Source organism: Myxine glutinosa, chromosome 3 (genome assembly GCF_964187855.1).
Source record: "Myxine glutinosa chromosome 3, kmMyxGlut1.1, whole genome shotgun sequence".
Taxonomy (NCBI): domain Eukaryota; kingdom Metazoa; phylum Chordata; class Myxini; order Myxiniformes; family Myxinidae; genus Myxine; species Myxine glutinosa.
In genome coordinates, this window is record NC_136263.1 from 189,720,726 (window position 1) to 189,746,197 (window position 25,472).

The 25,472-nt window shown below is 44.7% G+C and overlaps 1 protein-coding gene across 1 annotated transcript in view; it reads left to right on the forward strand.

The window, feature by feature from the left end:
- LOC137422950 (uncharacterized) overlaps window positions 1-25,472 on the forward strand; it is a 295,425-nt gene that overhangs the window by 154,187 nt on the left and 115,766 nt on the right. Inside the window, exons 19-27 of the mRNA XM_068109635.2 lie at window positions 4,126-4,179; window positions 16,609-16,653; window positions 16,955-17,008; window positions 19,419-19,463; window positions 19,706-19,759; window positions 20,429-20,473; window positions 21,750-21,803; window positions 22,829-22,873; window positions 25,397-25,450. Coding sequence (XP_067965736.2) covers window positions 4,126-4,179; window positions 16,609-16,653; window positions 16,955-17,008; window positions 19,419-19,463; window positions 19,706-19,759; window positions 20,429-20,473; window positions 21,750-21,803; window positions 22,829-22,873; window positions 25,397-25,450 — 450 coding nt within the window. The remainder of the gene's footprint in view (window positions 1-4,125; window positions 4,180-16,608; window positions 16,654-16,954; window positions 17,009-19,418; window positions 19,464-19,705; window positions 19,760-20,428; window positions 20,474-21,749; window positions 21,804-22,828; window positions 22,874-25,396; window positions 25,451-25,472) is intronic.

Sequence of the window (25,472 nt, forward strand, 5' to 3'; positions counted from 1 at the left end):
CCTCCCCCCAAGCCCCCTCCCTCCCACAGATCTTCCGTTGTCTCTGTCCTCTGCTGTTGTACTTGAGTGCTTCGCTCTCGCTCCCCATCTTTTCTCCCGCTCCCTTTTTTGTATTTTTTGTGTGTCGGTTTTTTGGGGGTTTTTTTTTGTGGGATTGATGTCAGCTCAAACCAATCTCCATCAAACCTTTTGTCCGCCCCATTCTTCCCTTTCTCCAAGCTATTCTGAAATCTCTGAAATCTCTGACACACCTTCAACAGCTCTCCCTACCTCTTCCTCCTCTTCCACATCTTACCCTACCCCTCCCCCCCCTGTTCTGGACCCGATGCTCCCCCTTCCTCTTCATTAACGGTATGGACCTCAAACATCCGGGGCCTTCGCTCAAACTTGACTGACCTCTCCATACAGGTTGCTTCTGACAAACCAGATGTGATCTGCTTAACAGAAACTTTCCTCCTTCATGATGTCTCTGATGCCTTGGTATCTCTCCCAGGTTACTCCCTCCTCCGGTATGATAGACCTGAGCCTCGTCCTGGAGGTGGGGTTGCTATCTTTATAAAAAACTCTCTTCCTCACTCGCCCTCCACTGCCCTCTCTCCACCTCACCCCCAGGAATACCTTTGGCTACGGCTTCCCCTTCGCTCCCACCTTTTGTTCATATGTGTGTTGTACCGTCCACCAAACAGCGATGACTCCATCTACATCTCACTGTCTGATAATATGGACCAACTTCTATCTACCCATCCCAACTCTCTCTTCCTCATATGTGGTGATTTCAATTGTCACCATGCCAGTTGGCTGGGTGTGGGTACCTCTCTCACCAGCCATGGCTCTTCAGCAAAGGACTTCTGCGACTCACTGGGACTGACACAATCTGTCAATTTCCCGACCCGGATCTCAGTCAACGGAGCATCTTCTCTTCTGGATTTGGTTATGACAAAACTTCCCTGAAAATGTCTGCTGCTCTTCTTCTGCTCCAATCGGCTCATCTGATCATGTGCTTGTCAAAGTGGACATCTCTCTGACCATTCTCAGAGAGCCTCCTCAGCGTCGACGAGTCTGGCATTTCACTCAGGCCAACTGGCACGGTCTTCAAGCAGCCATCAATCATCTGGACTGGTCTCCCATCTCTACCGCCTCTGACATCAACTCATCCTGGGAATTCTTTCAAAGTAAATTGCTCTCTCTCATGCACAGATTTATACCATCTCGTCTTCAGTTGTCATACCCTTCCTCCCGTCCATGGTACACGGAATCTTGTGGTGAGGCTGTTGCCCTGAAACAACTTGCTTTCGTCTCCTGGAAAGCAAATCCAACGGAAGGAAATCTCATTTCCTTTCACAAAGCCCGAAACAAGTGTGTGTCCACCCTCAGGAGAGCCAGGAAACAATATCTCACCATTCTCAAGACCGAACTCTCTTATCTGTCTCCCTCTTCCAAATCCTGGTGGCGTCTGGTCAAATCTGTTTCTGGTGTTTGTTCCCCCTCCATCCCCTCCCTCACCTCAAATGGCTTAACGGCTGACTCCACACATGAAAAAGCTGAATGCCTCAACTCTGTGTTTGCGTCTAAATCTTGTGTCCCAAACCCATCCCTCTCTGTACCCACCGTACCCAGTCGTACCCAGCTGCTCCTGGACTCTGTGTCCTTTCCTCCTGATAAGGTGGAAAAGTTTCTGTCAACCCTCGACTCTGATTCTGCAACTGGTCCTGACGGCATCAGCCCACGGGTCCTAAAATCATGTTCTTCTGCTCTTTCACTCCCTCTTTCTGTTCTCTTCACCCTCTCTTTTGCTCAAGGTCATCCGCCATCTCCTTGGAAATCAGCCAACATCACCGGTTTGCACAAAAAAGGTGTAAAAACAGATCCCAGCAACTACAGACCAATCAGCCTTCTCCCAATTATCAGCAAAGTCATGGAATCCATCATTGCTTCAGATATTAAATCTTTCCTCTTCTCCAATGGCTTGATCTCTGATCATCAATTTGGTTTCAGACCTGGTCACTCTACTCTGGACATGCTGCTTCTGCTTTCTCAACAATGGATGGAGGTCCTCAACGCCAAACAGGAAATTAGAGCTGTCTCCCTTGACATTTCACGTGCCTTCGATACGGTCTGGCACCCTGCTCTGCTCACCAAACTCTCCTCCTTTGGTATCCATGGAAATCTCCACGCATGGCTGGCGGACTTCCTCTCTGGTCATAGTCAACGTGTGGCCCTGAATGGGTTTCTCTCATCTCCTCTTCCTGTTCAGGCTGGAGTTCCCCAAGGTAGTGTTCTGGGCCCTGTGCTTTTTCTGGTCTTCATCAATGATCTCTCTGACTCTCTTGAAAATCCTCTCTATCTCTTTGCTGACGACTCTACTCTCTGTCGCTCCATTCCTCATCCCTCAGATCGGCAGTCTGCAGCCTCCTCACTCTCTGCAGACCTGGACAAAATCACAGACTGGTCAAACAAGTGGAACATGTCTTTCAATCCTGACAAATCTCACACTCTTACAATGTCTCTCCGAAAGGACCGACTGGACAACCCTCCCATCTACTTTCTCAACAATCCTCTCCAAGAAGTTCTGTCGCTCAAGCTTTTGGGTCTCACTATCTGCCATGATCTTTCTTGGGAAAACCACATTTCCAAGCTGGCCTCCAAAGCCAGTCGCCGACTGGGCATCCTCCGTCGTGCGAAGTCCTTCCTTGGCACACCTGAGCTCCTCACCACATACAAGGCTTTCATCCGCAGCTCAATGGAATACTGTTCCCCCCTCTGGGCTGGTGCTCCTGCCTCACACCTTGCTCGGCTTCACGCTGTTGAGGCCAAAGCTTTCAGAATCATTGGAATCTCCTGCGATGTAGTCAACACCGAGGGCCTTTCACTCACTCACCGCAGGTGGGTTGGTGGTCTTTCTGTCTTCTACCGACTCCTCTCCGGCCTTGCTCCCCCAGCTCTCTCTGTGCTCTGTCCCCCCAATTTTCCTTCAGGTCGCACAAGATCTGCCTGCAACCCTCTTATGGTTAAACTGCCAAAGTCTAGGCTCTCTGCTCACCTTCACTCTTTCATTCCCCTTTTCTCCCGCCTCTGGAACAAACTCCCCCACTCCCTTCAATCCCACTCCTCCCTCCAGGTCTTTAAAACAGCTGTTCACCACCATCTCTTATCTTCCCCCATCGAAAACCTTGATCTTTTCTACCCCCGGTAATTCACCCCAGAGTCCTTGCAGTGTTCATATGTTTTATTCCTCTCCCACCTCCCCCCAAGTCCTCCCGATGTCCCTGCTCTCAAATGTTGTGTTTGTGTCCTTCCCCCTCTTCCCCCTCTCTTTTGTGTCCTTCCCCCTCTCTCCCCATCTTGTCTGCCGCTCCCCTTGTTTTTTGTGTTTTGTGTGTCGGTTGTCTTTTTGTGTGATTAATGTTAGCTCTTTCACGAGCCTCGATCTTGTATACAACAACAAAAAAAAAAAGAAAAGCTCTTCCACGAGCCTCGATCTTGTATCCAAAAAAAAAAAGCCATAAACAAAAGATAACTCATGAATGCACTACCACTGAGCTATCATACAGCTACTTGATCTCGATTTCAATAGAGTTTTGGAAATGTCGCTGTGTTATTTTAATATATCGTAAGTATCGTATCTCCTGAGTCATTACTTTTCTCATGGGTAATAGTTGCGAACAAAATTGTGACGAGCCAACAATAACTCTTTAGTGCAATTTAATACAGGACCGATCATCATGTTGGCTCGGTACGTCCAAATCCTGGCTAAACACAAGACAAGCCCTGTACACCAGACCACACGAGGCTACGCCAAGTTTCCAGCTGAGCGGTGGGACAACAGTAGCTAAACCAGAGTGGGCTTAGGTTTTGTTAAAACTTTTGCGCCTTTGCTACCACTTGTGTCCCCAAGGTACAGGCTTCAGCGTGTCGCAGTGCAAAACAATTGTCTCAATCTCCATAGTAGTTATTGTATCCAGACGATTGCAGTATTGACTCGCTTGCATCCCAAGGGTGCATCATTGTATATGCTGCAGAAATGTCCTTGGATTACCTCCAGTTTAGAGGTTAAAGATTAATTGGAAACTTATTCACACTCTTAACCTTTTTCTCTTCCCACATATTTCTTCTGTTCCTCCACAGGGTGAGCAAGGCCCTGCAGGCCCAATCGGACCGCCTGGGCAAGACGGCATGCGGGTGAGCCGGTAAACTGAGAACTCTACAGGTGGCTGACAGTTTGGCCAATGAAGCAGTAGGACACACTCAAGATTGATATAGGCAGATTAATAACACACACACACACACACACACACACACACACACACACACACACACACACACACACACACACACACACACATATATATATATAATTATATATATATATATATATATATATATATATATATATATATATATATATATGTATATATTTGCTATAGACACCAAGTATCTTTGTGTAGCTAAAAACCCCTTCCCTGTATTCAAGTGTCTCCAGGGTAAGGAGTCCTTTGTGTTCCCTGAGATGATGATCCAGGCCATTAATTATTTTTATGCCTCCGCCCTCCGAAGGTGGCATTATATTTTTGGGTTGTCCGTCCGTCCGTCCGTCCGTCAGGGCTAAACCTTGTTTGTCTCAGCAACCACATCTCTGATTGAGACTAATCTTTCAGGGTAGAAATGACACCCATGCATAATGTTTTTATGATAATTGTGACGTCATAGGTCATGTGTTATGGCAGCCATCTTGGATTACAACAACAACAACAACAACAACAACAACATGCATTTTAATCTTGGATTAAACGCAATAAATTAAAAAAATATTTATCGGAAACCGCTGAATGGAAAAATGTAAAGCTTGGCACATTGTCAAGTACTCCCAATGGGGAACAAAATCATGATAATGATGACGTCATTGGTGAAGTGGCATACCAGTCAAAAATGTTTTCATCGAATTCCTTATCCTAAAAATCTGAAATTGCATACATATGAAATTGCATTCTCAGAGAGCCTCCTCAGCGTCGACGAGTCTGGCATTTCACTCAGGCCGACTGGGACGGTCTTCAAGCAGCCATCAATCGTCTGGATTGGTCTCCCATCTCCACTGCCTCTGACATCAATTCTTCCTGGGAATTCTTCCAAAGCAAACTGATCTCTCTCATGCACAGATTTATCCCATCTCGCCTTCAGTTGTCTTACCCTTCCTCCCGTCCATGGTACACTGAATCTTGTGGTGAGGCAGTTGCCCTGAAACAACTTGCCTTTGCCTCTTGGAAGGCTAATCCAACTGAAGGAAATCTCAGTTCCTTCCACCAAGCTCGGAACAAGTGTGTGTCTACCCTCAGGAGTGCCAGGAAGCACTATCTCTCCTCACTCAAGAATGAACTCTCAAACCTGTCTCCTTCCTCCAAATCCTGGTGGCGTCTGGTCAAATCCGTTTCTGGTGTTTGTTCCCCCTCCATCCCCTCCCTTACCTCAAATGGCCACACAGTTGACATCGCACGTGACAAAGCCGAATGCCTCAACTCTGTGTTTGCCTCAAAATCCTTAGTCCCAAACCCATCTCTCTCTGTTCCCACCTTTCCCAGTCGAACCAAACTGCTCCTGGACTCTGTGACCTTCTCTCCTGACAAGGTGGAGGAGTTTTTGTCAAACCTCGACTCTGATTCTGCAACTGGACCAGATGGCATCAGCCCACGGGTCCTAAAATCCTGCTCTGCCGCTCTATCTCACCCTCTCTCTGTTCTTTTCACCCTATCCTTTGCTCAAGGTCATCTGCCAGCATCCTGGAAATCAGCAAACATTACCGCTTTACACAAAAAAGGTGCAAAAACAGATCCTTGCAACTACAGACCAATCAGCCTGCTCCCAATTTATCAGCAAAGTCATGGAATCCATCATTGCTTCGGATATGAAATCTTTCCTCTTCTCCAATGGCTTGATCTCTGATCATCAATTTGGTTTCAGACCAGGTCACTCTACTCTGGACATGCTGCTTCTGCTGTCTCAACAATGGATGGAGGTCCTCAATGCCAAACAGGAAATCAGAGCTGTCTCCCTTGACATATCATGTGCCTTCGATACGGTCTGGCACCCAGCTCTGCTCACCAAACTCTCCTCCTATGGTATCCATGGAAATCTCCATGCATGGCTTGCGGACTTCCTCTCTGGTCGTAGTCAACGTGTGGCCCTGAATGGATTTCTCTCATCTCCCCTTCCCGTTCAGGCTGGAGTTCCCCAAGGCAGTGTGCTGGGCCCTGTGCTTTTTCTGGTCTTTATCAATGATCTCTCCGACTCTCTGGAAAATCCTCTGTATCTCTTTGCTGATGACTCCACTCTCTGCCGCTCCATTCCTCTTCCCTCAGATCGGCAGTCTGCAGCCTCCTCACTCTCTGAAGACCTGGACAAAATCACAGACTGGTCAAACATGTGGAACATGTCTTTCAATCCTGACAAATCTCACACTCTTACTATGTCTCTCCGAAAAGATCGACTGGACAACCCTCCCATCTACTTTCTCAACAATCCTCTCCAAGAAGTTCTGTCGCTCAAGCTTTTGGGTCTCACCATCTGCCATGATCTTTCTTGGGAAAACCACATTTCCAAGCTGGCCTCCAAAGCCAGTCGCCGACTGGGCATCCTCCGTCGTGCGAAGTCCTTCCTAGGCACACCTGAGCTCCTCACCACATACAAGGCTTTCATCCGCAGCTCAATGGAATACTGTTCTCCCCTATGGGCTGGTGCTCCTGCCTCACACCTGGCTCGGCTTCACGCTGTTGAATCCAAAGCTTTCAGAATCATTGGAATCTCCCGCGATGAAGCTATCTCTGAGGGCCTTTCACTCACTCACCGCAGGCAGGTAGGTGGTCTTTCTGTCTGCTACCGACTCCTCTCCGGCCTTGCTCCCCCAGCTCTCTCTGTGCTCTGTCCCCCAAATATTCCTACAGGTCGCACAAGATCTGCCAGCCACCCTCTGATGGTTAAACTGCCGAAATCTCGGCTCTCTGCTCACCTTCACTCTTTCATTCCTCTTTTCTCCCGCCTCTGGAACAAACTCCCACACTCACTTCAATCACACTCCTCCCTCCAGGTCTTCAAAACAGCTGTTCACCACCATCTCTTATCTTCCCCCATCCAAAACCTTGTGCTTTTCTACCCCCACTAATTCACCCCAGATCCACCTTGTTTGAAATTCCAACTTCTTTCCTGGAAGTCTTGGCAGTGTCCATATGTTTTATACCTCTCCCACCCCCCCCCCCCCCTTCCCATGCCTCCCCCCCAAAGCCCTCTCCCTCCCACAGTTCTCTCGATGTCTCCATGTCTCTCGGTCCCTGCTCTCAAATGTTGTGTTTGTGTCCTTCCCCCTCTCTCCCCATCTTGTCTAACGCTCCCGATGTTATTTGTTTTGTGTGTCTGTTTGTCTTTCTGTGTGATTAATGTTCGCTCTTTCACGAGCCTCGATCTTGTATACAAAAAAAAAAAAAAAAAAAAAAAAGATCTACGACCCATTTGTATTTAAATATTAAATTTATGCCATCATAGGTCACAAGGTTTAGCAGCCATATTGGATTTAACCTGAAACCTTAAAAAAAACTTTTCCCAAACCACCAAATCGATTGACTCGAAACTTTACGTTTGCCAGTGACTCGTCATGGCGATTAAAAGTTGATCAGGAAAATATCGTTGGTCACATGGTGTGGCAGCCAAATTGGATTGAAGCAAAATATTAAATAATTATATCTTTGAAACTGCTTAACCTCTCAATGCGAAATTTTACAAATGTAATCTAACACCATCGTTGCATCTAGTTTGAAAATGATGACATCGTAGGTCACGTGATTTGGCAGCCATCTTGGATAGAAAAACAAACCTTGTCTGATCAACAAGAAACTTCACAAACATGATCCCCTACCCATACTTATGCAGAGTGTACATTTTTTAAGGTCATATGTCATGTGGTATGGCAGACATATTAGCTTTAAAGCCGATGTTTAAACAAAAAAAAACCCTTCTCTGAAACCGCTTCACCGATCGATATGAAACCTGTCCTGTCTGGTGAAAATGTGATACTTGAAAACAGCTGAAGGGATTTAAATCAAACTTGTTTATTTTTAGGACAGTGAACAAGGGCATCGTCCCGTTGTTACGGGCAGGGCCTATGCGGAGGCATATTGGAAACACAGTCGCATTGCTCTAGTTTTTAATGTGTTGCTCCTTCCAAATTTATCTCCAAATTGCTACAGCAACTCATTTATTATTTTCTTCAAATTTTACATCCAAATAATTGTGCAATTAAGGATTATTAGAAGGCAGTCATTGAGTACAAAATGGCATGACTATTGTTGGACTCACCTCAATATAGGAATATATACCGAGGCTAGTTCAGAAAAGAACTCTCCAATCCAAAAGAGATGATGAAAAAGGTATAGCCAAGAATATTGAACATAACGGCAAGGAATGCTTTAAATTATGTAATGGGTGAAACTGGGTTAATAGGAGTGTGGTTTTATTGAAGAATAGCAAAGGAGAATTTGTGGATGATGAGGGTGAGATGGCACGATTTTTGAATGGTTCATTGCTTTACGCAGGAATGGTCAGGGGAACTCACAATAGCGGAGAGTATGCATCTCCGGGGTGAGCAAGAGCTTTTAGAAGAGATCCATGTTGGAGGAGATCAGGTGAAGAAACAGCAAGAACTGGAACGACACTCGGTAGAGCACATACCTCTGCCATGCTGAATAGTTTATGTTTTGTATCCCACTGACTGATAGGCCGGATCTGTATTCGGACCTGAACCAAAATCTAATCGACTTGTTCTTGCCATCTACCCAACTCTTCCACCAAGTTTTATCATAACTCGTCCACAACGTTTTGAAATACCGTGACTATAGATTGTTTTTGATCCCATCTCTCAATGGTGAAGAATCGGTTAAAAATGTAAAATTTATTGGATCCGGATCTTTACCAAAATCAAATAGGTTCATCCTTGTCACACACTTAAACTGTCCACTATGTTTCGTCCGAATCCGTCCCTAACCTTTTGAGATATCCTGCTCACAAACAGAGATACAGGGCTGAAAACATAAGGTGGCGGAGGTAAAAAATCAACGGATGATAAAGGTCCAGGGCCAGATGATATGCATCCAAGAGTAATGAGGGAGGTGCCAGAGCATATTACCGTGGTGTTAGTGTTTAACTTTAACAGCTCACTGGAGTCAGGACAGGTACAAAAATACAACAATGCAACAAAATACAATGTTATAAACACTCATGAGGTAAACAAATACAAATGCCGTTCTAACGTGATAACCAATACAGATGAATCTGCCGGCGAGCAAGGGTGGATACGTAACACTTTGTACTGGTGGAAAATCAAAATCATAGCTATATTGAGAAATTTATGAAACGTCCCACCCACCTTCGGACTCTTTAAAAGAGCAACTTTTAAACCTTAAACTTTTACTTACTTTTACTTTTACTTTAAACTTAAAGTTTAAAACTTAAAAGAGTAAAAGCAGCGTCGTTTGGGTGGAAAGTAAAAATCATAATTGTATTGATCCTGGTGGTGGCTTAGCGGTTAGGGTGCCGGCTTGGGATCCGAGGATCCTGGGTTCGAATCCCGGTCGATCGCTGAATTAACGCCAGGGGGGTTGACTCAGCCTGTTCATCCTTCTGAGGTCGGCTAATTGAGTACCAGCTTGCTGGGATGAATGATCACGGTGTGTACCCCGATTTAGAATAGGTACACCGTATCCCTGCGCATCGTAAGAGCGCGACCAAGGGTTGGCGTCAGGAAGGGCATCCGGCCATAAAAACATTGCCTCAAACAGGGAACCATGATTGTCATGGGGCCCGCAAGGCGCAAGGCTAACCCCCGCTCTAGCGGGGAAAATGGCCTTAAAACGATCATTCATTCATTCATTTTATTGAGATATTATTGAACCAGCTAATGTTTCCACATGCAGTAAATGGGGAAACTGCTAATGGCTAATCCCGTGATTGTGTTTACATGTAGATATGTAGCAGTTTCATATGGGTGGAAACTCAAAATCATAACTGTATTGACAAACTTATGAGACCTCCCACCCACCTTAGGACACCCGCTGAGACCCCCCAGAGGTTCCAATAAACTGAGGGAGTAGTTCTTGGAGAAACAGACAGACAAACACTCCTGCTTTATGATATAGATTCACAATAGCCATGTGTTGCTCCTGTTAAATGATACTCACTCAACAGTGTTATACTCTGAAGATATCAGGACTAATGTCATCAACTGCCCAATACCTCCGACACACTCGGGACAAGCTCCAGCAATGGGACCCGAGGTTGCATAGCGCTATAAAAGGCCCATCTCAGGGCCAAAGAGCTGTGGACCACAACTAGACCAGTGCAAATTGAGATTGGAGATTAGCAAAACTATACATTTTTGGAATATTCCGGGCATGAGGAATCCAAAAATTAATGTTGGCATTTGTGTAGACACCTGCATGGTCGCCATTTTGGATTTTCAAAATGGCCGCCATAAAATACATAATTTGCGCTATCTCGGCTTCCAATCCTAGAATCTTATTTAAATATGCTAATCCTATGTTTTCTGGGTCAAGAAAACCATTGGTGAGATAATTAGACTTCTAATCCTAACACTTGCTTCACTTTTAGGACTTTCCAGATGACACTCAGGACTGTGATGAAGATCTATCTGTAAAAGCATATTCCTGAACGGTATAGACCTCGTAGATCCTGTGTATAGGACTTATAGTTCAATCTGACACTACCTATAATTTCCTATAACAACCTATAACTTCAAAGGACTTGCAATATCATGTATTATGTAATACAGTTATATCACAAATATAAAGACAATGGTTTTCAATTACCTTTGTTTGTTGCTTTTCTATAATCCTGAGCACTATTTTGAGGCCTTTATTGGATTCCTTGACCCAGAAAACATAGGATTAGCATATTTAATTAAGTTTCTAGGTTGACTGGAAGCCGAGATAGCGCAAAATATATATTTTATGGCGGCCATTTTGAAAATCCAAAATGGCGGCCATGCAGGTGTCTGTGCAAATGCCAACATTGATTTTCGGATTCTCCATGCTCTGATGATTCCAAAAATGTACAGGTTTGCTAATCTCCCAAAATTTTGAACGAAATTATATTTGTTAACATGGTGAACCTGACTACATGGTCTTCGAAACATCGGAACCGTAGACAACAATTTGTTATATGTAAGGTAAGCGGTGTCACTGTTGCAAATATGTACAAGCCGCCCACACAAGCATGGCCATTACCTGCCCTACCCCAATACAACCACCCCGCAGTTTACATCGGGGACTTTAATAGTCATCACACTAAATTGGGATATAGGGAAAATGATGTGGCCGGAGAACAGCTAACCTGGGTGTCGATGACCGATCTCGGCCTACTGTCTGACTCAAAGCAGCCAAAGACATTCAAATCAGGATGGTGGCAGACTGGAACAAATCCTGACCTATGCTTCCTGACAAAGGATGGCATAGGGCTACCAGTGATGGCACTGTGAAGAGTTCTCACTCCCTTCCCACAAAGCCAACATCGCCCCACTGTCGTCCACATTGGTATTGAGATTCTGCTGGTGTCCTCCAAGCCAAAACCAGGCTGGAACTTCTGGGAATCGGATTGAACCGCTTTTGCCAAAGCATCTGAATCCAAGATCGAGGACATACCACCTGTCCCAGCTAAATATGTGAATTTGTGCACCTCCATCTCTCTGCTGCCACCGATACCATGTTGCATCGCTTCTGCAAAGCCTGCACAACCTTGCTGGGCAGCGGAGACTGTAAAACTCCTAAAGGAGCACAACAAAATTGGGAACCCGGATGTCACATAGGCACTAATTGAGGCTCTTGATACTGAACAACTGAAGTGCTGGAAGGAGTTGATGGTGTCAAAAGACTTCAGCCACAGCAGCCACAAGGCATGGGCATTGCTGAGGAAACTGGGGGCTGCAGAAAACACTACTGCTGCCATCCCAAGAGACTTCCCTGATTCCATTGCATTTCACCTGCTCCAGATCTCGAATGCACCGACCTCCAAACCACTAAGGCAGGAGGTAAAAAGGGATTATCTTTGAAGGAATGCTATCAGTGACAGGAATGCTCATTGAGAGGGCCCTACTATCCCGTTTAAACCCAAGCCTGGAGACCTTCCTACTCAAATAAATGACCCTCTCTGACCGTCTCCTCTCGCCTCACTTTGCTTGGTCATTGCCAGTTCAAACAGGATGACAGAGCACACGATGCCCTTAACCTTGTGAACCTCTCTATCACAAACAACATCACCTTCCAACAGCATACAAGAAGAGGACAACTTAATCTAAACACAAAGTCCTTGACACAGGTAAAAATGATCTATCCTACGTGATCACACGGCCCACGCTAAGGCTTTACATTTTAATAACTACCCTGTACCCCATACACGTAACAAATTGTTGTTGTTGTTGTTGTTGTTTATGTCTCTACTAGTATATATCCCGTCACAAATGACGGGTTGGAACAGTTTATTTGACGGTGCAGCCGCGTGAGCATGCCAAAGTCTGAAGCCTGGATCTAGTGTCAGGTGTGCTTATATCTTCTTTATTTATTGGACATCATACAGACGTAAATGAACACTCGGTTTACTCTGTGCGCTTTGCACGTCACGTTCAGCGAATTTCACCTCCCTACGCTGTGTATTTACTGTGATTAAAAAAAACCGCTTCCGTACATCGACCTTGAGGCTTCGTTTGTAAGCCACCGTCTACAATTCCAATGTAAGAGATATAATTACTCTCTCTTTTGTGTCTTCAGAGTCCTCAGGGTCTTTTGGGTCCACTGGTTCATTTTGGTCTTTTGGGTGCTCAAGTTATTTTGCATCCATGGGATCTTCTGGGTCATTTCGGTCCTCAGGGTCTTTTGGGTCATTTGAGTCTTTTGGGTCCTCTACATCTTTGGGGTCCTCGGGTCTTTTTGGCCATATAGGTCTTTGGGGAATTTTGGGTCTTCAGTGTCTTTTAGGGTTTTGTGGTCTTTTGGGTATTTAAGTCTTCGGGGTCTTTTGGGTCTTTGATGGTCTTTTGGGTCTTTGGGGTATTTTTGGGTGTTTGGGGTCCATTGGGTCTTCTGGGTCCTTGTGGTCTTTTGGGTCCTCAGTCTTTTGGGTCTTTGGGTCTTACCAAAATTTTGGGTCTTTGGGGTCCATTGGGTATTTTGGGTCTTCGGGGTATTTTGGGTTTTTTTTTTTTTTTTTTTTTTTTTTTTTTTTTTGTATACAAGATCGAGGCTCGTGAAAGAGCGAACATTAATCACACAGAAAGACAAACCGACACATAAAACATATAACATCGGGAGCGGTAGACAAGATGGGGAGAGAGGGGGAAGGACACAAACACAACATTTGAGAGCAGGGACCGAGAGACATGGAGACATCGAGAGATCTGAGAGAGGGCGAGGGCTTTGGGGAGGGGGGGGGGCATGGGAAGGGGGCGGTGGGAGAGGTATAAAACATATGGACACTGCCAGGACTTCCAGGAAAGAAGTTGGAATTTCAAACAAGGTGGATCTGGGGTGCATTAGCGGGGGTAGAAAAGATCAAGGTTTTGGATGGGGGAAGATAAGAGATGGTGGTGAACAGCTGTTTTAAAGACCTGGAGGGAGGAGTGGGATTGAAGGGAGTGAGGGAGTTTGTTCCAGAGGCGGGAGAAAAGAGGAATGAAAGAGTGAAGGTGAGCAGAGAGCCGAGATTTCGGCAGTTTAACCATCAGAGGGTTGCTGGCAGATCTTGTGCGACCTGTAGGAATATTTGGGGGACAGAGCACAGAGAGAGCTGGGGGTGCAAGGCCGGAGAGGAGTCGGTAGAAGACAGAAAGACCACCTACCTGCCTGCGGTGAGTGAGTGAAAGGCCCTCAGAGATAGCTTCATCGCGGGAGATTCCAATAATTCTGAAAGCTTTGGTTTCAACAGCGTGAAGCCGAGCTAGGTGTGAGGCAGGAGCACCAGCCCATAGGGGAGAACAGTATTCCATTGAGCTGCGGATGAAAGCCTTGTATGTGGTGAGGAGCTCAGGTGTGCCGAGGAAGGACTTCACACGACGGAGGATGCCCAGTCGGCGACTGGCTTTGGAGGCCAGCTTGGAAATGTGGTTTTCCCAAGAAAGATCATGGCAGATAGTGAGACCCAAAATCTTGAGCGACAGAACTTCTTGGAGAGGATTGTTGAGAAAGTAGATGGGAGGGTTGTCCAGTCGATCTTTTCGGAGAGACATAGTAAGAGTGTGAGATTTGTCAGGATTGAAAGACATGTTCCACTTGTTTGACCAGTCTGTGATTTTGTCCAGGTCTTCAGAGAGTGAGGAGGCAGCAGACTGCCGATCTGAGGGAAGAGGAATGGAGCGGCAGAGAGTGGAGTCATCAGCAAAGAGATAGAGAGGATTTTCGAGAGAGTCAGAGAGATCATTGATGAAGACCAGAAAAAGCACGGGGCCCAGAACACTGCCTTGGGGAACTCCAGCCTGAACAGGAAGAGGAGATGAGAGAAACCCATTCAGGGCCACACGTTGACGACGACTAGAGAGGAAGTCCGCCAGCCATGCGTGGAGATTTCCATGGATACCAAAGGAGGAGAGTTTGGTGAGCAGAGCGGGGTGCCAGACCGTGTCGAAGGCACGTGATATGTCGAGGGAGACAGCTCTAATTTCCTGTTTGGCATTGAGGACCTCCATCCATTGTTGAGACAGCAGAAGCAGCATGTCCAGAGTAGAGTGACCTGGTCTGAAACCAAATTGATGATCAGAGATCAAGCCATTGGAGAAGAGGAAAGATTTCATATCCGAAGCAATGATGGATTCCATGACTTTGCTGATAATTGGGAGAAGGCTGATTGGTCTGTAGTTGCTAGGATCTGTTTTCGCACCTTTTTTGTGCAAAGCAGTGATGTTGGCTGATTTCCAAGCAGATGGCAGTTGACCTTGAGCAAAAGAGAGGGTGAAGAGAACAGAGAGAGGGTGAGATAGAGCAGCAGAGCAGGATTTTAGGACCCGTGGGCTGATGCTGTCGGGTCTTTTGGGTCTTCAGGGTCTTTTGGGTCTTCAGCATATTTTGGGTGTTTGGGGTCTTCGGGGTATTTTGGATCTTAACAGTCTTCAGGGTCTTTTGGGTCTTCAGCATATTTTGGGTGTTTGGGGTCTTCGGGGTATTTTGGATCTTCAGAGTCCTTGGGGGTCTTCTGAGTCCTTGGGGGTCTTCTGAGTCCTTGGGGTCTTTTGGGTCCTCTTTGTCATTTGGGTCCTTGGGGTATTTTGGGTCTTCAGGGTATTTTGGGTCTTTTGGGTATTTTTGGTCTTCAGAGTCCTTGGGGTCTTCTGGGTCTTCATGGTCTTTTGTGTCTAACAGTCTACAGCGTATTTTGGGTCTTCGGGTATTTTGGGTGTTTGGGGTCCATTGGGTCTTTGGGGTCTTCTTGGTCCTTGGGGTCTTTTGGGTCCTTAGTCTTTTAGGTCTTTTAACAGGAGGACACACAGTCGTGTTCAAAGATTGCCCATTAAACCACCCCACTCAAATCCCTCCTACAGCACTACTCAAAGCCTTTAAAACCTACCCTTATGATTTATATGGTAGATATATACTGTATCTTACTATAATTCACCAAATGTCCGTCTGTCCGTTCGAAGGTACCGCAAAAACGGCTGAACCGATTGCAACGATATTTTGGGTGGGTATTCCTGGGACCCCCTGGAGTAAAATAGGCTATATTGTTTTTCCAATTTTTCCCCAATTTTCCAATTTTCCAGTTTTTCCAAATACGATGAAATAATATTTACCGATATGAACAGTGATGTGGCTTTTAATGAAATTCTACAAATACTGTTTAGATTTTGATGAGAATTACGAACCTTCCGCGAATGCAGAAGTGGACAGATTATGGCTGGACAGGTTTGATAATATACCAATACAACCGTCATTCAATCCTAATGTTAAATCGTTAAACGTTAATCGTGTTAATCGTTTTGTTAAAGTATCAATGGATGATTGGAATTGAGTGAATACAATTACGATTTTGAATTCGTAATTGTATTCACCCACCCGTACGGAACTTCACATCAGGATTTAAATATTTGTTTATGTCACGAATGTTGTTAAAAGTTGATTATATTAATGTATATTTGTGATTGGAGTTATGCTGTTTGGAATGAAAAAAGAGATATCGAGTTCAAGTGAATGACGAAATGCAGTGACGGTTTTACGTTCTAAACATGAAATTCGCGGATCGCCATATGCAGATTCGCCATTGACTGGGAATGGAACACACGTACCTGTTTGTTTGCGAACTGGTACGTTTTTCATGGAAGTCCTTCACGAACTTGCTGTCCATGTCTGACGTGCGACTGAAGGTGCTACAGGAATGTGAAATTTATTGGTTTCATGCTTTAGCATTCGCCGTTTCTGCATTGTCTGTTTGCTTATGGCCTCCCCACCCGTGCATAGCACGGGTACCTCACTAGTAATTATAAACTTGTACAAACAGACAAATAGAAAACATGGTGGCAGTGATCTCAGTCATAATAATAAAGTGGTGTCATTGCTTTATGAGGTTGTTTGTTGCCAGGGTGATGATGGAGATGCTGGACAGAGAGGCTTGCCCGGGGAGCCGGTGAGTAATTTTGTTTGTCTCTTTGGAAAATATTCTCCATGTTTCATAGTTCTCATTTTACCTATCATCAGGCAAGGCGTTTTTGGTTTTAAATGGGATTTCCCATCACAAAAACTTTCTGCTAATCAATCTTTCACATCAGATGAAGATAAGTAACAATGTCGCAAAGAAACTTGTGTACGTTGTGCTTATTCAAGTTATACGGACTGGTCATGTCGGAGAGTCTAATCAACCGTTGTTTTGGTAACTGTTCATTCTTAAATCTCTTTTCTTCAATCTAATATGGCAATTTTTTATTCAGGGACCAAGAGGTCTCCTTGGTCCTCGTGGGACTGTTGGTCTTCCTGGTACTCCTGTAAGTAGCTCTGGTTTGTCTGTTCATGTGTTTTCGTCCTTGTCACTTTTTTTTTTTTTTACTTATCCTACTACACTTCTATTAACTGTTAATTTTTCTACCATGTTTGCTTTCATAATCTGCCCTTGCATCACTTGCGAACAGAATCTTTGTTCTCTTCCACATTCCCTCACTCTACCAGCCACTGCCATCAATACACTCTAATACTTGCTGGGTTGATTTTTTTCAATACAAAATCGATGCTTGTGGATGAGCTAGAACACAGAATGCATCAGGACGTACCAGAACAAAAGGAACAGTACAAAGAGAGGAAGAGAAACATACCAACTGTGGGAGTAAGGGACAAAACAGAGACTTGGAGAAATAAGTGGTTTGGGGAAGAATGACGCATAGGGGGGAGGTTGGGGGGGAGGTAGCAAGATTGATACAGAAGCAAACTCTCAGGAAGGAAAAGAGAGAGGAACTTGGAAAAGGGTGGGTTTGAGGGAGTGGGGGGTAGGTGGATAAGAGTGCAGGTGTGCCAAGGAAGGACTTTACATGACGGAGGATGCCCAGTTGGCGACTGGCTTTGTATGCTACCTTTGAAGTGTGGTTTGCCCAAGAAAGATCATGACTGAGGGTGAGGCCCAAAAGTTTGAGTGGATTCTTTAAAAAAAAGATTGTTAAGAAGGTATATGCGGGGGCGGAGGATGTTGCCAGATGGTCCTTTCAGAGTAGGAGAGTGAGAGTGTGACATTTGTTGGGATTGAGAGACATATTCCCCAAGTGTTTGACCATCTTGTGAGCAAGGTCTGCAGAGAGGGAAGAGGTTGCAGTCTGCCTGTCTGAAGGATGAGGGATGTTGGGGCAGAAGGTGGAGTTACCAGTAAATAAATAAAAATAACTTTCCAGAGATCCAAAGAGCTGATGGAGATTAGAAATAGGACTGGGCCCAGAAGACTGCCTAATGGCACTCCAGCCTTGACTGTGAGAGGAAATGAGAAGATTCCATGGAGAGCCACGCATTGGCTTTGAGAGTAGAGGAAGTCAGTAAGGCATGTGTGGAGGTCCTTGGATGCCGTAGGCAGAGAGTTTGGAGAGCAAGGTGGGATGCCAGGTATCGAAAGCTCGAGATATGTCCAGAGAGACGGCCCTGATCTTATGTCTGACATTGAGGGACTCAATCCATTTTTAGGAGGGTATAAGCAGTATGTGCAACGTAGACTGGATCTGAATCAGAATTGATTATATCTGAGATCAGGCTATTGGAGAAAACGAAGCATTTGATATCAACAGTGTTGACAGATTCAAAGATCTTGCTGATGATTTTACCTTGTTTATATAATGCAGTGATGTCAGCTGACTTCCAAGCAGATGGAAGATGATCTAGTGCAAATGAGAGCGTGGAAATGGCAGAGTGAGGAAGTACAAGAGCAGCAGAGTAGGTTTTAGGACACGTGAGCTGATGCCATCTGGTCCAGTTGCAGAATCATCGTCAAAGATTAACAGAAACTTCTCCACCTTCTCAGGTGCAAAAGACATGGAGTCCAGGAGCAGTTGAGTAAGACTGTGAAGGGTGGGTACAGAAAGCGAGCAGTTGGGGTTACAAGATTTGGAAGTGAGCACAGAGTTGAGGCATTCGGCCTTTTCACGAACAGAGTCGGCTGTTGTGACGTTTGAATTGACCGGAGGGATTTGGGGTGGGGGGGGGGGGCAGGAAGAAAGGGGAGCATACTCCAGAGGTAGACAACACGGTGCACCTAGTTTTATAGCAGGTAGATAAGTTTGAAAGTTCAATCTTGGGATTGGGCAGCTGTTGTTTTGTGTCTCAATTGTGTGCTTCTCTCTACTTCGTTTCTCATTCCTCTCCAAATTCTCCAAAGTGTCAGTCACTTTCAGTTATAATTCCAGAAATAATACAAATGAGGGAGAGCTTGTATTTCCTTGTATTTTACTTTCTTCTAAGTGAACAAATGTTTCCAAAGTTCCACAATAGAGGGTGCCATGTTCTTTGGTGTGGAGGGAACATAATCTGACTGTCTTCACCCCATATAGCTCTTATCATCCATGTTGTATGTTTTATCTCCTAATTTGTGTTGTACTGGTGTATGTTTTGCAGCCATATTATGATATTTCGTTTACATTTTGGCCTTAAAGTTGGTTGATAAAGTAATTTTTACATGATTTTGTCACCGGATAGCTCAGATGTCAATCCATCAATGTTAATTTGCCTATTCTGAGTTAAATTCATGAAACAACAGGATTACAACTTGTTTCCCCCTTGCGGCAAACACTGATATAGAGACATATATTGAAGCATATCATACAAGAAAGCACAACCCAAACAGTGAGAATATTATTGGATGCAAATAACTAATGAGTTTCCTTTTAATTCCTTTCCCTGCTTCTCTGCATTGCATGATATTTTCAGGGTCCTCGGGGAATAGATGGCTCACCGGGTCCCAAGGGACAACTGGTAAGTAAATGGGATGACTGGGATACTCATGTTTGGGAATGGGATGGCTAGAGGGCTGAGACACATGGAGCATCTGTGTTGATTAAATAAAGAAGAGTCAGAACTTGGAACTGATGGAGTAGTATAGAGGATGTGGAGAGAAATGTTGGTAGCAGAATGTGCTTCCGTTAATGGTGGATCAGCTTTGGAGTCTTGAAATAATCCTTTCTCATAGATGTTCTACCATTCCCCCATCACCTTAGGGACCTCAGGGTGAACCTGGATTGTTTGGAAAGCAGGGAGCCAGAGGTGCGCAGGTGAGCACCAGTTTCCTTTCGTGCTGATCTCACATTCCACATATTACCTATTCATTGCGGACACGTTCTGCCTCTCTATACGTTTTGTAACAACACAAAGTCAGGTTGTAATAACACTTTCCTGTACACTAGCTTCATATTACAGTGATTGGAACTCAAACAGTGATAAATTGTGAACACCCAGTGTTTGGTACTGCACAAGATTAAAGAAGGAGGGGGAGAAGGGAAGGAGGGCAAATTTTCCCATGCAATGAGTGCTTTAACCTCAGCGTTGCCCAGGTCAAGATGGAAATTGTAATACCCTCTGCCATCACCACCAGGTGGCGATACACGGTACACATCTACATGGACAATTTCTGCTCCCCCCTCCTCCAGCCCCCACCAACCCACTAACACCCTCACGTGAGGCCACAGCCACATAGGCTATACTACCCCGCACAAAGTTGTATTTGTACCCCGAGTTTGGAGTTTGGAACTTAAAAGATGTGGCCGTGCATAAGGAACAAATGCAGACAGACAAGACAGCCACAGAGAGACAGTGGCGTATATATATATACATATATATATATATATATATATATATATATATATATATATATATATATATATATATATGATGGTAAGCAATCTTGGAAGTTGTTTCTTGAATTTTATTTTTGTCTTTCGCAGGGTCTTCCTGGGCCTCAGGGATTTTTAGGACCACCGGGAGAAAGGGTGAGTAAAACACGTGTAATTGTCCTTTTCTTTAACTTCTTTTTTCCCATCAACCTACATCGTATGCTTAATAACATATGCTCTGAAAAAGCCTTCAAACCACTTGTTTAGTCCACCATGGGCTGGCAGGATAGGCCAGAGGTACGCACACTCACCCCTATAAGCTGTGTATCCTCGGTTTAAATCTCATCCCAGCTATATACTCATACAGAGTGCCATTTCACAGGCATCAATGTGTGCCAACACTCGGATGGACATTAAACTGGACGTACCGCCATCATTCGTTTGTCAACGTTAAATATCCCACGGTGTCATTCGTCAAGAGTGGCCAAATTCAGTTTTAGCCGCAAAGAGTGGCCAAAACCGGGACCCGAGCCAAATTCCAGCTTCCTGCTCTTTCCTATAGGGGGGATCAGCATCTGCAGCACAGCTGCGCCACAGGGAAATGATGCTACCTGCAGCCATGTTTTGCATCTAAAAGAAGAAGAAGAAGAGTAGTTTAATCCACCTGTGTTTCTCAACCTCCTTTGTCTTTCTAAACCTTGACTTCACCATTCTGCTCAAATTAATTTTGTCTTTAAGCCCATTTCTTTCAAACATAATTTTCTTCACCCTCTTCATTCAATTTACTCTCACCGAAACCTTCGAACCCACTGATTTAAATTACTACTTTTGTTTTCAGTGTCCTGTCTTTTGGCTTTCCTTTTGAGACTTTCAAGGTGTCGTTTGGTTGCCGTTCCTTAAGCTTCCATTCTGTTTTGTTGCATCTCAAACATGCTTCTGTTGTATGGGTTTTGGGTTCACCAGTCATACAGTATGTGTATTGTTTGTCTCTTAACCACCTTTTCACCACCTTTTAACCACCTTTTGTTCTAGATAAAGAATGACAGATCACTGAATATTTAGTGAAAATACAGCTACTAGAGTAGTAGTGGTAACACTTGTAGTTGACATCTCCTTAATAAAATGACATCACAGCAGCACAAAGCATTCTGAGTATTTCCAAGATGGTGGATAACATGTTTTGGGGAGTTGGTAGCAGTGCAATGAAGTTTTTGGTGAATGAAACGACCAAACCAGCATAAGCCTCAGGAGATTACCTGTACAGCTTGGTGATGCATCTCTCTCTCTCTCTCTCACACAGAAGTGTGTTTGATTGGTGCAAAATGTTTCAAAGTGAATATGAATCAGTGTAGCCTATCTTACATAACACCATCGTACATTAGCTGAGTTGGTTTCTTTTGTATCTTGTGTACATTTAATTTTTGTTTCCCAGGGCCCTGAAGGTAAGCCAGGCCTACATGGACCACCAGGAGCTGATGGACCAGCGGTGAGTCTTGGGAGAGGTTTATGAGACAGTAACATATATATATATATATATATTTTCACCACCTTTTAACCACCTTTTGTTCTTGATAAAGAATGACAGATCACTGAATGTTTAGTGAAAATACAACTACTAGAGTACAACTACTAGAAAATACAACTACAACTACAACTACGATCGCTGAATTAACACCAGGGGGGTTGACTCAGCCTGTCATCCTTCCGAGGTCGGCAAATTGAGAACCAGTTCACTGGTAATTCCCTGCTTGTCGTAAAAGGCGACAAAAAGGGTTGGCGGCAGGAAGGGCATCCGGCCGTAAAACATTGCTTCAAAAAGGGGACCAAAAAACAACAACAACCACGGTTCCCGAAAAAGGCCAACCCCCGCTTTGCGGGGAAAAATGGCCTCTAAAGGTGGTTATTTATATATAACATCTATATATATATATATATATATATATATATATATATCAGATGTAAGCATCTAGAATTAGTATTTGGTGTGATATGTGTCACTGCTCACATCACAATCACAAACTTGGCTGCATTTATGTAGTTACTGATAAAAAAAATATTCATAGCTCTCCCGGTGTTGGCTTAGCGGTTAGGGTGCCGGCTTGGGATTCTAGGATCCTGGGTTCGAATCCCAGTCGATCGCTGAATTAACACCAGGGGGGTTGACTCAGCCTGCTCATCCTTCCGAGGTCGACAAATTGAGTACCAGCTTGTTGGGATGAATGATCCCGGTGTGTACCCCGGCTTAGAATAGGTACACCGTATCCCTGCGCATCGAAGAGGCGACCAAGGGTTGGCGTCAGGAAGGGCATCCGGCCATAAAAACATTGCCTCAAACAGGGAACCATGATGGTCATGGGGCCCGCAAGGCTAACCCCCGCTCCAGCGGGGAAAATGGCCTTAAAACGATCATTCATTTTTCATTAATTCCCACTACATCCAAATGATCAATACATTTTTACTCATGGATGTTCATGGTCCAATTATGTTTTTGTGCTTGATTTTGTTCTGCAGGGTCACCCTGGCAAGGAGGGGCCAGTGGGAGTAAAAGGAGACAAGGTGAGAGAGGGGAGAGAGGAAAGAAGGAAGGAGGGATGGGATAAGAAGCGAGGGGAGGGGGGCAGAGGAGAAAGAGGATGGAAGAATGGATAGAGTAGAGTACACAAATTTGTGTTTTGCCTCTTCAAATGTGGTTTCCAAAAATCTTATCTTCTCGCAATCTTCTGTTCATGTTGGAGATCTTGTGTTATACTGTATTTTGGCTTTTGTGTCTTGATAGACTTACAAAATTCTCCATTCTTTCCCTTCATGGTTGCAGCATTGTATGTACATATATACCTGGTTACTTCATTGTATCTGAACTTAGAACCTGATGCTGAGAAAGTAGTTCTGTGACTGATATTTTAGTGTCAAATTATATTGCATGACAAGTCACTCATCTCTCATTTTAGTGCAAACAGTTAGATTTAAAAAAATTAAAGTCAATTTAAGACAAAATGCAATATTTGTGATTTTCGGGGGCGGTAAGTTAGAGCAAAAAAAAAAGCAAATGGGGTGTGGGTTGGTAAAAGGATTCTGCACATGACATCATCACTGATGTGCTGGGAATGGGGAACGCCGATTGGACAGAGGTGTACGCGTTATGTGTGACGTATTGCGCAGAGTGAAACGTCACGAGTGAGTGTTGGTGGTCATGTGATTGCAACATGTCAATCGCATTTCAAAATCATAATTATGTTGAGGAATTCCTGAAACCTCTTACCTACTTTACGACACCTGCTGATACCCTAAAACGTTGCACAGATGGTTCGTATATTTACTTTTAGTAAAATATGCAACTGTAATGGTTACTAAATGCGTCCCCCTGCCATGTGACCAGATCCTCAGCTCTGATTGGTGTATGTTTGTGGGGACATACGGACAGAGAAAGGTTGTTCTAGACGGCATTGCCTTACCGGCTGCACCATAAAAATCCAAAAGTTTGTGGATCCATGGAGATAGATACCCAAGGGAGGGAAAAATGCACAACACTACAGATCATGAGGGTACCTGCAGGGGAGGAAAGCACACTCTGCAAACCCACACAAGCAAATGAGAGCAGTGCTGAATCGATGGAGGGTACTGGTGTTGGCTTAGCGGTTAGGGTGTGGCTCGGGATCCTAGGATCCTGGGTTCGAATCCCGGTCGATCGCTGAATTAACACCAGGGGGGTTGACTGAGCCTGACCATCCTTCCGAGGTCGGCAAATTGAGTACCACCTCACCGGTAGTTCTCTGTGTGTCGCAAGAGGCGACCAACAGGGCTGGTGGCAGAAAGGGCATCCGGCCATAAAACATTGCTTCAAAAAGGGGCCATGGTGCCCGAAAAAGGCCAACCCCTGCTCTGCGGGGAAAAATGGCCTTGAAAGGTGGTTGTTTTTGTTTGCTGAATCTATGGAGGAATCGTGGATGTCACTGAAACTACAAAATTGACACGTGGCGGAAATATGCCACCTTTGGTTGTAGCCGGTATTACAAATCATCGTCCATCAGATGATATGTGGTGAGCAATAAAAAAAAATTCAAAAATGACAAAAATTATAATGTACGTTTCCAAGTCTGAAAGAAACGAATGGATGTTGAAATGTTCAAAAATTGAAATGTTTAAAATGAATGTCAAAAATTCCATGGACTGCAAGAAGAGCAAATAAATCGGTGCTTGAATAAATTAGACCACCATGTACATTAGAAACGTTGATGCCGGATACAGAAACTGCCATGCTTTGGATACACCATGCCTGCAGAAAACGAAAATCTGGAGAAATCAACCATGCCGGGTATGATTGAGGGAAGAAGAAGAAGAGCTTGTATGAGGTGGATGGATGGGGTCTGGGATGCAACCAAGTTGTCTTTGCCAGAGCTTCAGGAATCAGTGCAGGATAGGGATGTTGGGAGAAATCTGATCATGAATGTCACCTGAATGAGGTCATGAATTTTCTAAAATCCATTAAGAGCCGACCACAGAGAACGGACTGGTACCACATACAGAGCAAACTGTGAGAGGGAAGGGCGGTGTGGAGACACAGGTAAGTTACCTCTCCCTGAAAGTCATTAATGATTAAGTCTGGTGTTACCGGTAAAGGTGGCTGGCTTGAGAAAATCAGGGTCCCAAGTTTGAGCCCCTGTCATGTCGTTGAATTAACACCAGCTGGATTGACTCAGCCTGTCATCCTTCTGAAGTTGGCAAAATGAGTACCAGCAGACTGGCAATGGTGGGCACAGCCATTGCATCAGTAGCACAGCCACACCCCCAGAAAATGATGCAACCAATCAGCCACAGGTTGTATACGAACCACCCCCATGAATGATCCAGTTGGGTTTTTATGATCATCTGATAGCCACATATAAATTACGTGTGATACTAGTCCAGTGTTCTCACCACTAGGCCTACCATGAGATTGAGTGTTTGGTGCCAATTAATGTATCGAAAAAGCTCCAAGCAGTTGTTTTTCCCCCTTGATTGATCAATCTTAAGTGTTATTGGAATAAACAAGCAGAAAGGCACAGGTTTGACTCTTTATCCTTTGTTCTTCCGCCAAACCAGGGTGGTCAGGGAGTCCAAGGGCCGATTGGCTATCCTGGCATTCGAGGAGAAAAGGTAAAAACACGTAATAATTGGA